Source organism: Beauveria bassiana, assembly GCF_000280675.1.
Source record: "Beauveria bassiana ARSEF 2860 unplaced genomic scaffold BBA_S00024, whole genome shotgun sequence".
Taxonomy (NCBI): Eukaryota; Fungi; Ascomycota; class Sordariomycetes; order Hypocreales; family Cordycipitaceae; genus Beauveria; species Beauveria bassiana.
The window spans coordinates 254,446-267,968 of record NW_007930859.1 but is presented as its reverse complement, the minus strand read 5'-3'; the positions used below and the strand labels follow the sequence as shown (position 1 = coordinate 267,968).

Sequence of the window (13,523 nt, the reverse complement as noted above, 5' to 3'; positions counted from 1 at the left end):
GCTCTCCCATGATTCAGCCAAGACAAAGAAAGCGTACCATTTTTTTTCCCTTCTGTAAAATAGAGCAAAATAATGGCTAGCTGGGCTGAGACCTTGCTCCGCACGTAACGGTATTGCGCGGTTCAGGGTCTTTGCCGTGTCTTATAAAAAAAATGTCTTGCTACAGCTTTTACCTTACGGCCTAAATCATCTCATCAACTTAGTCCTGCCGTTTCCAAGACATTTGTACCAATCGACAACGACTATTTCCGGTGAGAAAAAACTGTCTGCTCGGGCTCCAAAGCCGGGAAAATCGGCCAAGTCTAGGCTACGTGTTCGTATGTGATTTGCCGTGGCTTCGGGACCTCTGACCGAGTTCCAGGCCTGTCTGATGATGTATTTAGGACTTTTTTCTTCCTTTGGGTATCAACATACAGAAGCGATGCGGTGGGACGATTGGTGTTTGTCGGGAAAGACTCATCCATGCCAAGTCGTAAGTAAACACACCCATCGTGTCAGCCCGCCGAACCGGCCAACTCCCGCACTCACTTCTGGCCAGGAACATGACATGAAGCAACAGCAAAAATTGTCAATGCCCAAAGAGCTATTGCTTTAGTGATATACATGGGATTCAGCCTGCTTGCAAACCGCTTGCCGCGCCAGGATACGTTGAACCGCACTCGATTTGAGCTACGATACTTGTGCTTAGCTCCGGAAGTTGCTAGATTATGTTCGTAAGCACCGAAGAAAAGTCTCGTGTCACAGTACGACAATTACCAGCATAAATATTGTGCCACGGGCGTAAAAGAATAATTTCACAATATTCACATTGATTTGAAATGGTATAAATCCATCCATCCTGTGTGCTGCAGTACGCACTGTCCCCCGGGGTAGAGAAACGCATGTCACCCGTGACAGGCGGCTATGCCCAATGGCTGGCGCAACATAGATTGATAGACAGTTACCCCGGTGGCTGAATTTCCACACCGAATGTCGTCAATCATAATTCAGACTCCTAGGCCTCCTCGCTTCCAGCCTCGGGAAGCTTCGTTCTGAGCTCCGCCAACTGGCTAGCTCGACATGTAATTCTTGTTCCAGAGCACTGCAACTCGTTAGTTAGCCAATTCGCCCCGAAACGACACATGAATCATGCCAAATTGCACAGACAAAAAAGAGAAAAACAGAGCATCCACTTACTTTGCTGGACCGCGTCATTGATCAAAGGAATGGTGGGAAAATCCGCCATGCGATGCGCCGCCGAATCATCTCTCTTTCCCTGCATGCTCTCAAAGCCCGTCTCCATCGCCTCCCACTCCGGCACCGTCACGACCGTCCGATACATGACTTCTTCCGTTGCGCCGGTAAACTCGTGCGTCTTCCTGACCTGCTTCATCTCGACCACGCCGCACGCCTCGTTGTCGAGGTCCGTCACGTCAAACACCACCGCCCTGTACCGCTGGTCATACATGCCCATGGTCGTGTGCAGCCCGACCGGCGCCCAAAATTCGCCGTCTAAGCTGTCCGTGAGCGCGCGCGCGGCGTGCGGAAACGCCGGGTTGGCGAGCCAGACGGCCCGGTCCTCGGCGCTGGACACGCCGGGCGGCTCCTCCGGGCCAAAGAGCGCCGCCTCGCAGCCCTGGTAGTAGTAGAATTGGCGCGCGTTCCGCACCTCTTCGGCGAGCTTGGCGTGGTTGCGTTCGTCGGAGAGGTGGGCGTATATCTTGCGCACCGACTCGACGACAAAGTCTTTGCGCAAGACCTGCCAGAGTGCGCCGATGGGGGGCATCTGGGACGCGACGGCGAGGGGGTGGAACTGCCCATTGTGACGGATGACGACGTAGAAGAGCACTTCTTGGATGTTTTTGGGTAGAATCTGCTCGCAGAAGAGGAGGGGGGCTCTGTTGATGTCCATGGCATCGTCGAAGCTGTGTAGTTGGCCCGCGTCACTCATATTGGAATATGGGAAAGTATATCCAAAGATAATAGCAGCTAGAAGGTACGTAGATTGACGAGATAAAGTCTGAATATGATAATCGGAATATCTTCGAAAGATAAGCAAGGGTATTTATACAAGCAGTTACGCGCCCGGTGGTGAAGACACATTCGTTGCTGCCGTTGCTTGCTTCTGTACGCCAGCGCCGGGAGACGTAACGCGGATATGGTGATTTAGTGTTCAACCCGAATGTCAAAATCTCCGCGTTTTGTGGTTTGTTCTACTATCCGCCGATTCGGTGCTCCCGGTACGATCCTTTTTGCCATTCCGTCGTCGGACACGCTCGTCCAACGACGGGAGCAGCTTTTCGTGTACAGAAACTCGGAGAACCATCATTTTGAGTCCTGCAAGCGGCTCGAAGCGCTTTGAGTGCGCAAATATGCCAACATCGGCCAAAATGCGAACCAGGTTAGGATCTACCAAGTGCCCTAGGTGTTCCCAGTCGTTTGTCATGGGCCTCTGGGGGCATTTGGCTATGCCCGTACTCGCTATGCTTTGCTTCGGAAGGAAGCGAATGCAGTTTGCCCCAGCGATTTCGATCAAACCTCGTTCGTTTTGTATCACAACAAATTAATCTGTAGTGGTTCCGGAAGATGAAGCCGTGCTGCTGACCTAGGTTGATGCACTCGGAGGAAAGTGGACCAGTAGCACAGCTGAACTGCATTTGCAACGGATCAACCCTATTCGAGCTGTATCTTTTCGTATCCCTTGCTTCTTTGTTCAGTTGTGTGCGCGTGCTGCAAACACTTGTCTCCGGTCGGGTGCACTTAATCACTGCCTTGGTTGCGTAATGCGAGCTGTCAAATATACTCGAGACAAGTACAACTGTGATGCTTCGTACTGGGAAATATTTGGTATTATTCATCTTTGGTGGCTAGTATATACGTCTCTGTATCAGTTTTACCACGTCGGTCTAGAAACAATAACGACTGAGGCGACTGACTGCTGAGACTGGCCATGCAACACAACTTGCGGAAGAGTTGTCCGGCGACGATACTGGAACAAAGTATTCATCATGATCTAGCCGCTCGATCATGTCGCTTTTTCTTGCGCAGCACGCTGTCCCAGGGTGGTCTGCTGATCTTTCTTTCACTACGTGTTCCGGTCATATGAAGACGTCCTCTCCACCTAGCAGGTGAAGACATGCATACATGAACCTGGTGACTGACGACCAAAGGTACGGCGGCGGCTGGAATCTAGATACTGAAATACCGTCTTTCCCAAATATTGTGCTCGTCAGAGCAGGAAAGGTTCAACGCAAATGTCCGGTTCTGCTATTGGCGCGCGTCACGCATGCAACCACACAACATGTCATTGTACGCAGCTTGCCGCCGTCTCTGCCATTTCCGAGCCGAGGCTCCAAGTTTCACGCCATGTCGTACAATTTCGAGCACTAGTGCCGAACTTATACCGTGTGTAAGCCATGTCAGACTATCGTCCGACGTCTTTCAAGCTTAGACGGACGGAGCACGATCGGAAACATGCCCACTGCCTTGTGAAATAAAGTCTATCGCTGTACAACTCTCATCCCTGGCTGTCAAACGACAAGCGGTAGGGGCGTAGCTGAGCGTGGAGGGAACCTTGTGTGATCCTACTAGGCGCCGAGCGGTACTGGCACACTGTGACACTGCGGGAGAGAACAAAGAAAGATGGCACATTCGGGAGTTGCGCCACCCGAGACGCAAACGGCTAACCTGACTGCGCCCAGAAGCCGGCAGTGACGGCTGATGCGGTTGTTCCCGTAGCAAGTTGGTTTTTCACCAGCGAGGATGTCGCTGCTAATCGCATCGAGTGTTGGTCGCATTGACCACGCAAGATAGTACCTGCATAGACCACGACGGATGTGTGCTGCTGGCCTGAGCTTTTGCTCCTAAATATCAGCATGATTTCAGGGCACATTCCACAGTCTCGCCAGATCGTTGGGACAGACCAAAAGCAATGTTGCTGCTAGCGATGACTCTCGCAATCTGATCACATATAAGGGGGTGAATTTTCCCTGCGAACAAGCCGTGCCTTTCTGTTTGGGGGGAGGGGTCTGCCAGATAATCAGTGAAAATCGGGGATGAGGTCTCGACGGTAGCTTGGCGGCAGGGCTCGGATGAACCAAATCGAGAGACAAGCGCCTTGACGACAAGGGCATGGGCGGAGGGAGGCAGAGACAGTTGCTTAAAAACTCTGGTGTTCGCGCTGTAAACTCAGTTGGTTGTGGGGTTGACAACGGACAACAAAGGCTATGTGGCGTTGCGGCTCGTATCTGTTTTCTCCTTGAAGTTGCGTCATTTCGGACATCTACCGCGCTGCTTTGTTTCTGAAAATCGTCACAGACTGACATCACTTGCGTCTGGCCCATCATAGACGCTGAAGTTGCTTCGGCTTACACCAAGCCCATCAATGGATGCAACCGAGACGAGTCTTTGGCGTTTGCTTAGACCTGTGAGCACAACTGCAGCCACCATGCCAAAGAAAGATTACTCAAGTCGGTTGACAAGACTGTTTCCCGCGCAACTGGTCTTGCAAAACAAAGCCGCCCATCTGCGGTCACATTCATTCCACCACATACCTTTACTTGGCTGTTTCATTCGTCCATGGTGACTGTCGGCTGCCATTATTGCTACGCTATCCGCAATTCGGATTTCTCGCCTTTCAAGGGGTGCCATTGTCATGACGCAAACAATGGGGACCACGCGTTATACTCCTTCTCTGCCTTTCCGAAGTATACGCAGGTTCAGTCACCTGCCGTGAGCCTCTGCGCCCGCAGTCACTTGGCTTCTTTTGCTCATCACCATGATATTGAGCAATTTTCGATCAAATGCACTGGTGCATTTACAAACTGTTCGTTCGAGCTCTTGACGTCGGCATTATCCAAGATTTGGCAGTACAGAGGGGCAAGTAGCCGAATACAGTCCTAGAGTCACGTCAATCATCGCCATTACACTAGGCCAATCAATTCACTCGCGAAATCGTGGAAAACACCACGTCTTGCAACCTTATAGACGGCTGCATAGGCCATGTGAATGTTGTTACTCTTGTGACTAAACTTTAGTCAGAGGAGCACTGCATGTTAGCATAGTGAAAGGCGAAGTCGGGCAGGGAGATACTCCATATGCTGGGATTTAGTGGAAGACCGGTCTCCTTCATCAGACCACGATCTTCAAGGATATCGTCAATGCACTAAATCTCTTCGCAGTGGTGTCGAGCTAGTACAACAGAGTTCCATGTCGTTGGAACACCTGCATTTGCTGACTCATGCGCAGTGACTCATGCGCGGTACTTTTCACGTACGATTTCGGCTCTTCAACTTCGCCTGTGGCTCACACAGGCGAATCGAGAGCTATGAGAGCTCAGTTATCACCAGAGCTAGACAAGCCATATGGTTGACGTGTTGACAGAGGACCATAATGTGCACAACAGGCAAGAGGATACGCGCATCGTGGCCACCCACCCTGGCAAAGAGGGTGATATAATTGACATGGCTTTCGAATTCTGGTGCCATCGGTGGAAGCGGCTGGTCGAGCTGGGCATGCTTGCTCAGGGCACCTGCCACAGCCACAGCCCACCGCCATGGAGCGAGCCCAACACACCAGCTCAAATGACGGGATCTCCCAAGGTAGCGACGCGTCTTGTTGAAATTACGACTTTGCGATTCTCAAATCTGCTGAGTTTTGAAAAGCCATTAGTAACGAGAATGTGGTGGAGTGCGCGTCGCGCTGGGTCGCTGTGCGACGCTTAGGGCCAGTCCGGCCAGAAACTGCGGCCGAGTCGCACGAGTCTCGGTGCAACTCAAATGGGGCAACTTTCTCAGCCTCACGAGGCGGTAGAGAACTTTAGAATTGATCATATGAACAACGCAGCGTTGTGGCGAGGAAAAATAGACGGGGGGCATTTGTATATGGCGGCAGGAGCGTAAACGGCAACGCCGCCTGTCAAGCGCAATGTGCGAGACGACAATACCGTACATGTCGTTCTTTTCCAACAAAATGAGTGAAATGCAGATGCTGTTTGTCGTTCAAGATGAGTTGGGATTGATCTGTTATCCGAGTTCGAGCATCCAACGTTATAGAGTGTGATGGAGTTGATGTCGTCGAAGTTATGCATCTATTGTTCTCCGTCTCTTTCGACCACGGTCAAACGTACAGTCAATGTCTTGGAGCGCCACCGGAAATTGGAGGTCAGCCACTGGTACAGTGGGGCTGAAGAGTGCAAATCCAGGGACTGCGAGTGGAGCAATAAAGTGGTGGGCAATTTTTCTTGCCATAAAAAGAGTCATACATCTATGACTGCAGGACGATTGGATATCACGAGTCAATGTAAAAAAGCTTATAGAACTGTGACTAACACGCAGTGTCGTCGAATAGGGCATGAACTAGGGCATTAGGCAGATTTCATACCGACACGCTCGCAACTTGATGTTGGGTTTGCAGAGCCCCGCACGGGGAAATGTAGACTTCATTCAGTGGGAGCCCCGCTGGATGTGCAGAGATGATCTGCTGTGACTGCAGGATCGACCCTTCTGAGTTGGATGGTGACTCTTCTGTGAGGCCATCAAAGCCCCTTATTGTTGACGCCTCAAATGTCGTTGGAAGCTTTGCAAAGAGCGGTGACGATGCAGCACCCACCGCCAGAGGAGCAGAGGTACGCAGCCGCCTCAGATCTCTATCTAGAGAAGGACTAGCCTGGCAGAATCCGGCCAATGGAAGCTCATTATCGGGCGTCAGTAGCCCCCCATCTGCCCACACATACAGGCGGCCATCCACTAAAGTCCGACGAAGCAGACCACTGTCAACCCCACCCAAAAAAAAGTTTGGGACTGCTGGACTGACGCCCGCCCAAAGCCTCTTTTTTCCCCTTCTGTCCTCTCCTCTTCTTGTTTCTTCTGCTTCAACATCAAATCCATCCCACCCAGACAACGAAGTCGTCCTATCCAGCACACAGCTTGCTCACATTCCCAAAGAAAACATTTTGCCGAGTCACCATGCCTAGGGCCGTCGCTGAGCTGTAAATCGCCCACTGCGAGCCGTAGCCCTTACCTGGCCATGGCTCGCAGTCCAGCAGTTCACCGAGATATTCGACTATTCTACTCGACAAATCGTTTTCCACAGCTCTACCCCCGCTGAGCCCTGCTTAGCCTTCAAAGCGCTGTTTCAAAGAAGATACGCAATACCAACCTCTGCCCGTCACGCCTGGGGCATACACTATCAGAAATTTCCACAATCACCGACATCTCAAACCGATACACTCACGACCCAAACATTGTCAATCCTCTACGCGATAGAGAGTGGATTCTCCTCACTTATTCTCAGCCACGATTGGCTTTTTGCCGGATAGAAAAAAGTGTTCATAACCCCACACAATTAGACTACGATCATGGTTCGTAAAAAAACCACCGCCCTCAAGCGCACTAAGCGTCGAGACTCCGATACCACGTCGTCGTCCTCGTTTGACCTCTCCGACGATGATGGTTACTCTGCCGTTGAAGACATTACCGATTCGGAAGATGACGATGAGGATGATGTTGATGCGGTCGAGGAGGAGAACATTCGCACAGAAGCCGTGCTCGAGCCTCTGACCTCTCCTCGACCGCTCCTCGACGACGACAACGCTGAAGAAGAAGACGATGACGACGACAACGACCAAGTTTCTGACCAGGAAATCGAACTCGAAGTCGATGTTTCTGTCAATGGCAATATCGAATTCGATGACGCCGACGAACAGACCAGCTGGGCCGGCATCGTCTCCGACCCAGAAGATAACCAAGTGTCGGATTTCTACAACGACGCTAGCGTCTTCACCTCAGATGCGGCCATTGAGCGTCACGTTCGCTTTGATGTTCCTTCAAGCGACTCTGATTCTACCGACACCGAGGACGATCATGGCGACCTGTTCCCCGACATATTCGTTGCTCAAAACTCTCTAGACCCCGCTTTTCGCAAAGAGATTGAAAATGACCCCGACGACGGTTCCTCCGACTCTGGCACCTTTTGGGATTATTCTGGCCAGTACCACGTTGGCAACGATTCCGACGCTGAAGATATCATTCGCCAGCTCTCCGACAACGACACTCCCATCGCCAACTCGCACAGCAAACACATCGAGATCGAGGACATAACGCCCGCCTTGGCCGACGTGCAAGATCTCGATGGCTATGAAAGTGAGTCCTGCCTCGCGGGACTTGTTTATCTCCGTAAATTGCTAATTTCTTGCCCAGCTGATGGTGACACGACTGAAGACGACACTCCAGAACCTCCTGTACGCAGAAAGACCCGGCGTCCATCTGTTTCCATTAGTGAAATGACCGATTCTGAGTCGGAACCCGTAAAGAACCAACGTGGCCAGCCTCGTGTCCGCCGTTTCAAGCTAGACCGCTCCGACAAGAAGCCCATTGCTGTGCTGAACCCCCTCACTCGAAAAATGATGATTTTCACTCCGCACCGCCGTCAGCAGCTAGACCTCTCCCCCGAGCAGTTCAACTTTGCCTGGCCCCTGGAAGATCAAACCTTCTCAATCAACAACCCCACCAACATGATGCTGAATGCCATGTTTTCCTCCAACACATTTGGTGATTTTGTGAATCCGCAACTCATAGGGCCTTCGGACGCCTTCTTTCCTTTTCCGACAGAGGGTATCGTCGACGGCAGCTCCTCCAGCATCGAAGGCGAGGATGATGATGCCGAAAAGAACTTGGATATAAGCGACTTCATCACCTGGGATGAGGGCGGTTCATCCGGCGAGGAAGATGAAAATGGTAACTGGCAACCGTCGTCTACTCCCGTTCGCCCCACAACGGCCTCGAGCGAGATTGATGTATTCTCCCACCTCAACCCGGAGACGGTTGGCGCTTTCCGGCGCAACCAGATCAACCAGCAGTTGATTCTTAGCAACCAGGCCACGCAGGACTCGTTGGCCTTTAGCGGGCCCTACAACTACACGGCTCTCAAGGGCCTGAAGTCGGACCGCTTCGACACGGCGGGCATCCCTCTCACACCCATCCGCCGTCACAAAAAGCACATGGGTGACATGGCTCGCAGCCCGCTCGAAAATGTGTCTGCGAAACGTAAAGCCTCGGGTGATCACGCCAATGCCAGCCACAAGCGACACCGCAGCATCTCGGATGTCAACATGCTACGAATCTAACGCGATGCCCAACATGACATATGACGCAAATTACGCACATCGCTAATTTACAAAAGACGACCGAGGACGGCGTGACTTCTTGACGAAGAAGTTGCCCCTGGCCTCGTATGGACACGATCCGAAGCGATTCATCTCTTTTTCTGTTTCTTTTCTCTTTTTTTTTTTTTTTTCCTTTTTTTCATTCTTTTCTTGTGTGGTTTCGTGTCGCCAACTAGGGCCTGTGGCCAATCTTTACTAGGCGTTTCTTATCGTGTGTATCTGCGGATTTCTTGGAAAATGGATGTCGCAAGGAGCAACTGTTGTTGCTCTATGTGCACTTTTCGAAGAGCGATAACCCCCTGGAGGGTGCGATGAAAGAGTGGCCATTTCCGAGCTTTTTATTTCACATCTTCTGCATTTATTTCCCGTTGATATTGTCTTCATTTCCTTGGCTGAATGATATCTGGAATATGGAAACACTACTGCGGCTTAAAAGTACCTGGTTTCTTTCTTTGGTAGCGCTGCGATATATATGCACTATATATCCTTGTATTAGTCCTAGCCTTGTACGAATCTAGCTGATCATTAATGTTCTTTTCTTTTGCTATCAAAATGCTGCAGATGACAAGGCGTAACGGGACGACTGCCTAGTCTTGCCCTGGTCTTGGACGGTACACACAACGATATTGCCGTGCTACGTCGGAAGCACTTGCATACTATTGTTAGCTCATTGTACATATAAGTAAAGTATACAGGGGGGGGGGGGCGTGGGCTGCTTTATCCGTTACGGTAAGCGCTGGATATTTGACATGTAGCATCGTTGTAGAGAGCTCCATGCCCGTACAACTTGAGAGCATGGCAGTGAAGTCTTTTGGCCGGAGGTGCTCCACTGGATTAGAGGTGCGAGCTCGCTGTTCTAGACTCATCTCATGCGTTGTGTGTAGTTTTGTGACTGTTCTCGTTGGATGCCCATGAAAGTTACCTTTCATGTTGGGCCAAGCTGAACGTATAGCTTCCACGTTGCCACACCGGTAACTATGCCAACTTGGGCTTTGATTCAGGATGCTGGTGCTGATGCCTTGGAGACTTGCTGCTTTATTTTTATCTTCATTGTTGGTCTGTGCCCACCCCCCCCCCCCTCCATCTCCCGCGACCGGTCTGCACACTTACATGCGCCGTACTTTGCGTAACAAAGAAAATCCTGCGATGATGCCTGATTTCGTCGTATATTTTGGCCTTGTTGCGCTTCATGTCTCAGGCTTGGTGGCTCTTGATATACGAACCTGGCATGGTGTCTGGTTAATCATGGACAGTGGCAGCCATACTTGTGGTCAGCACTTCACCGGAGCCCGTGGACACAGTCGTCAAGTAGCTGTACATGGCTCCATCTCTGCACCGGCTTTGATAGCTCTATGCAGCTTCTAGGCAGCATTCCTCTTTTTTGTCCTGAAACTTTAACTTCTTGGTCTGTGCTCAGTAAAGACCGCGACAGAGACCTTTACCGGTCCACCAATCAACTGCACTTGACTCTATATACGGAATCAAATATTTGGGGGCGAATTTATGACTCCCCTTCGCTGACCATTTTTGGAAGCCAGCACCCCTGCTTGTCAAATTTACACTCGTATAATCTTGGCAGTTAACAACACTTGTCAACATGCCTGCACCGTATGTCTTGTTTATCGACGCCTCAACGGAGGATGCCTTAGTTCCGTGCAGCTCAATATCAGGTTTCAATGCTCACATCGGAGTCAGGCAGAAGGGAGATACCATTCAGCTGGCTACCTCGTCTTCTATAAAAGCCGTCCTTCCCAACGACTACTGGTATATTCATCAAGCATATCTGCCTGCACTTATCTACTCAACGAAACGCAAACATTCTCTTCTTTTTCTTCTTCTTCTTCTTCTTCTTCTTCTTCTTCTTCTTCTTCTTCTTCTTCTTCTTCTTCCATAGTCAATATGACTGAACCATTCGATCCAAGCATCACGAAGCTTGATCACCCACCCCTGCAGGTGAATAATAACAATTACGTCTTTCAAGTCGTCACCAAAATCGACGGTATCTACACACCTATTTCCATTGTGAACCAAGTCCCGTTCAATGAGGGCTGTTGGAGGAAAAAGGACAAGCTATGGGTCGCCGAACGCAGCCTCCTCATACACAATTTTCTCTCGAACAAGGACCCAGCCGCTCGCTGCAGACTTGAGGCCGAGAAGAAATCGGTCCTCGAAGTGAGCCGCAAATACCGGTTCTGGTTCCGCTATGACCTGGGGGCTGCCAAGGATGCCCGCTTCCTGGCTAAGAGTATTCCCGGCAGACAAACGGCTTTGCGGAACCCGCAAAGAGCACTCAACCCATACACTACATGCGGCATCTTGGACTGCCTCGGCCAACAAGCTTTGAAAGAGAAGACTAGCATTGAACAGTTTCTCAAGCAGCCGTCTATCTGGGCTCCAAACAGTCTCAAATCTGTTGTAGACCCTACATCAGACTTTACGATTGTCGTTTTTGATACAACTGACCTGGATAATATAAAAGTGGGCGTCATTGAAATGCCACCAGGCTGCAATGGCAGAGAAGACAGACGTCTGGTAACGATGGAAGAGTACTGCAACGCTGAGTTTGGGCGGTACACTCCAATGGGGCAGTCAGTGATTAAATCTATTCACAATCTCCCTCGTCTTGACGATTTGACTGTTTTGCAACGTACGTATTTCTTTTCGTTGTCCCTTCACTTGGCTCTGTACCTTGTGCCTTGCGCTCATGCCGCTTCTCTGGCTATTACCATTACTAACAAGTCGCAGTGGTCTGGAACACCGAGGAACTGACGAATTGGGCCAACAAACACGCAGCGCTTCCGAAAGAGCCAACCAGCGAAGCGGCTTTGGCCGAAAAGTCATTGGCGGAGTTCAAAAACATCTCGAATTTTACCCCATTGGCACTCGAAAGGTGCTTCCCACGCGACGGCAACCTCACAAACTTCTTCGAGGACAAGGGTTTGAAGATTGCCGATGATGAAATTGCCGGATTGATCCTGTCTTGGCTCTACCGTCCCGACCTCGCACTGGTAGCTGTCAAGGATCTGACTATTGAGCGACTCATACATGGGCTCCGACACCAATCTCTGGTCCTTGACAATTTCAGCCTCAGCTTCTCGGCCTGGGTCCTGATTGAGAGCACTGCTGAGCAACGAGAGAAGCTAATCACGGTTCTGAAACTGCAGAATGAGCGTCTGGAGACGGTGTATATCGCAGACGCGCCGATGAATCCAACGGATAGTGCAGCGACGAGGACCCTGCTCATCAAGAGCGCAGAGGCGCAAGCTGAATTCCTCGGAGAGATCCGCCGCGCATACGATCCGCTCTTGAAGAAAGTCCAGTGCAGCAGCATGTACACTGGGAAACTGGACTACATGCTAGGTGGACTCGACAAGATAAGCTCTGAAGCTACAGATATTCTGCGTTGGATGGCAGCTGAATACCCCTGTTCAACGCATGAGTCCTCTATCATTGGCAGAGCGCCATCCATCTTGTAGAGTTGCACTTGAAGAATCAGATTGAACGCATGAGTTAACGTGGGTGTAGATCAACGACACATACCTCATCCGAGTCCGGAGTCGACTGGTATCAGAAACCCGACTGGTATCAGGAACCCGACTGGTATCAGAAACCCGACTGGTATCAGGAACCCGACTGGTATCAGAAACCCGACTGGTATCAGACACCCGACTGGTATCAGAAACCCGACTGGTATCAGGACCCGAGCGGGCGATAAGGTTTGGTAATTCGCGCACCCAAGATTCAACAACTTGGCTGCCGACTCTCCTCCCTTTTCCTCCTTTTAACCACATCACAACAACCTCAATTCGACCGATCAATTCAACATTTGGGGCGTCAATGCATGGATGGATGCGCCGAAACCATATCCAAAGTTTCCGGCAAAAAAAAAAGGGGGGGGATGAGTCAATCAATCACAACTTCAATCACACAATCTATCAGCTGGAAAGATGCATGACTTTTAGGTCTTGAACAGATTTTGGAATTAATAGTAATAATTAGCTCGATAACCAAATTGACACTACTGCTTTGCTTTTTAAAAACTTTTGCTATATTGTATGTTTACTTTCTTAAAAAAAAAAGAAAAAAGAAAAAGGAAAAGGAAAAGGAAAATCGGGAAATCGTCGAAAGGTAGTCGTCAAGAAGGTTGTTGGTTCAATACCCTGCAAACGTGAGGGTGGGGGTTGTTGCTGGGCCAACCAGATGATTACCGCGTTAGGCCAATGTGTCGCGCAACAAACAACCAGCGCAATCTCGTTTGACAGGACTTCATGCAGTATTAACCCTTTGTGCCAGGTTCGACAGCAGCGATGAAATAAATTTTGACGGCGCACACTCGAACTTGCACCGCGTCGCCCATCTAGCATTATCCGACATCTTTTCT

At 50.4% G+C, this 13,523-nt stretch overlaps 3 protein-coding genes across 3 annotated transcripts; 2 read left to right on the top strand and 1 right to left on the bottom strand.

The window, feature by feature from the left end:
• Positions 1–1,049: 1,049 nt before the first annotated feature.
• On the bottom strand, positions 1,050–1,930 carry BBA_07368 (uncharacterized protein; the record flags this gene model as incomplete). Its single annotated transcript, XM_008602465.1, has 2 exons — positions 1,050–1,081; positions 1,177–1,930. The coding sequence occupies 2 exons, from the start codon at positions 1,928–1,930 to the stop codon at positions 1,050–1,052; spliced, it is 786 nt and encodes a 261-aa protein (XP_008600687.1).
• A 4,521-nt stretch (positions 1,931–6,451) lies between these two features.
• On the top strand, positions 6,452–9,103 carry BBA_07367 (uncharacterized protein; the record flags this gene model as incomplete). The annotated part of the gene is made up of 3 exons (XM_008602464.1): positions 6,452–6,604; positions 7,328–8,120; positions 8,178–9,103. 3 exons carry the CDS (start codon positions 6,452–6,454, stop codon positions 9,101–9,103), a joined length of 1,872 nt encoding a protein of 623 aa, XP_008600686.1.
• Positions 9,104–11,041: 1,938 nt separating this feature from the next.
• Positions 11,042–12,857, top strand: BBA_07366 (ORF28R-like protein; the record flags this gene model as incomplete). Its single annotated transcript, XM_008602463.1, has 3 exons — positions 11,042–11,789; positions 11,888–12,614; positions 12,668–12,857. 3 exons carry the CDS (start codon positions 11,042–11,044, stop codon positions 12,855–12,857), a joined length of 1,665 nt encoding a protein of 554 aa, XP_008600685.1.
• Positions 12,858–13,523: the final 666 nt, after the last annotated feature.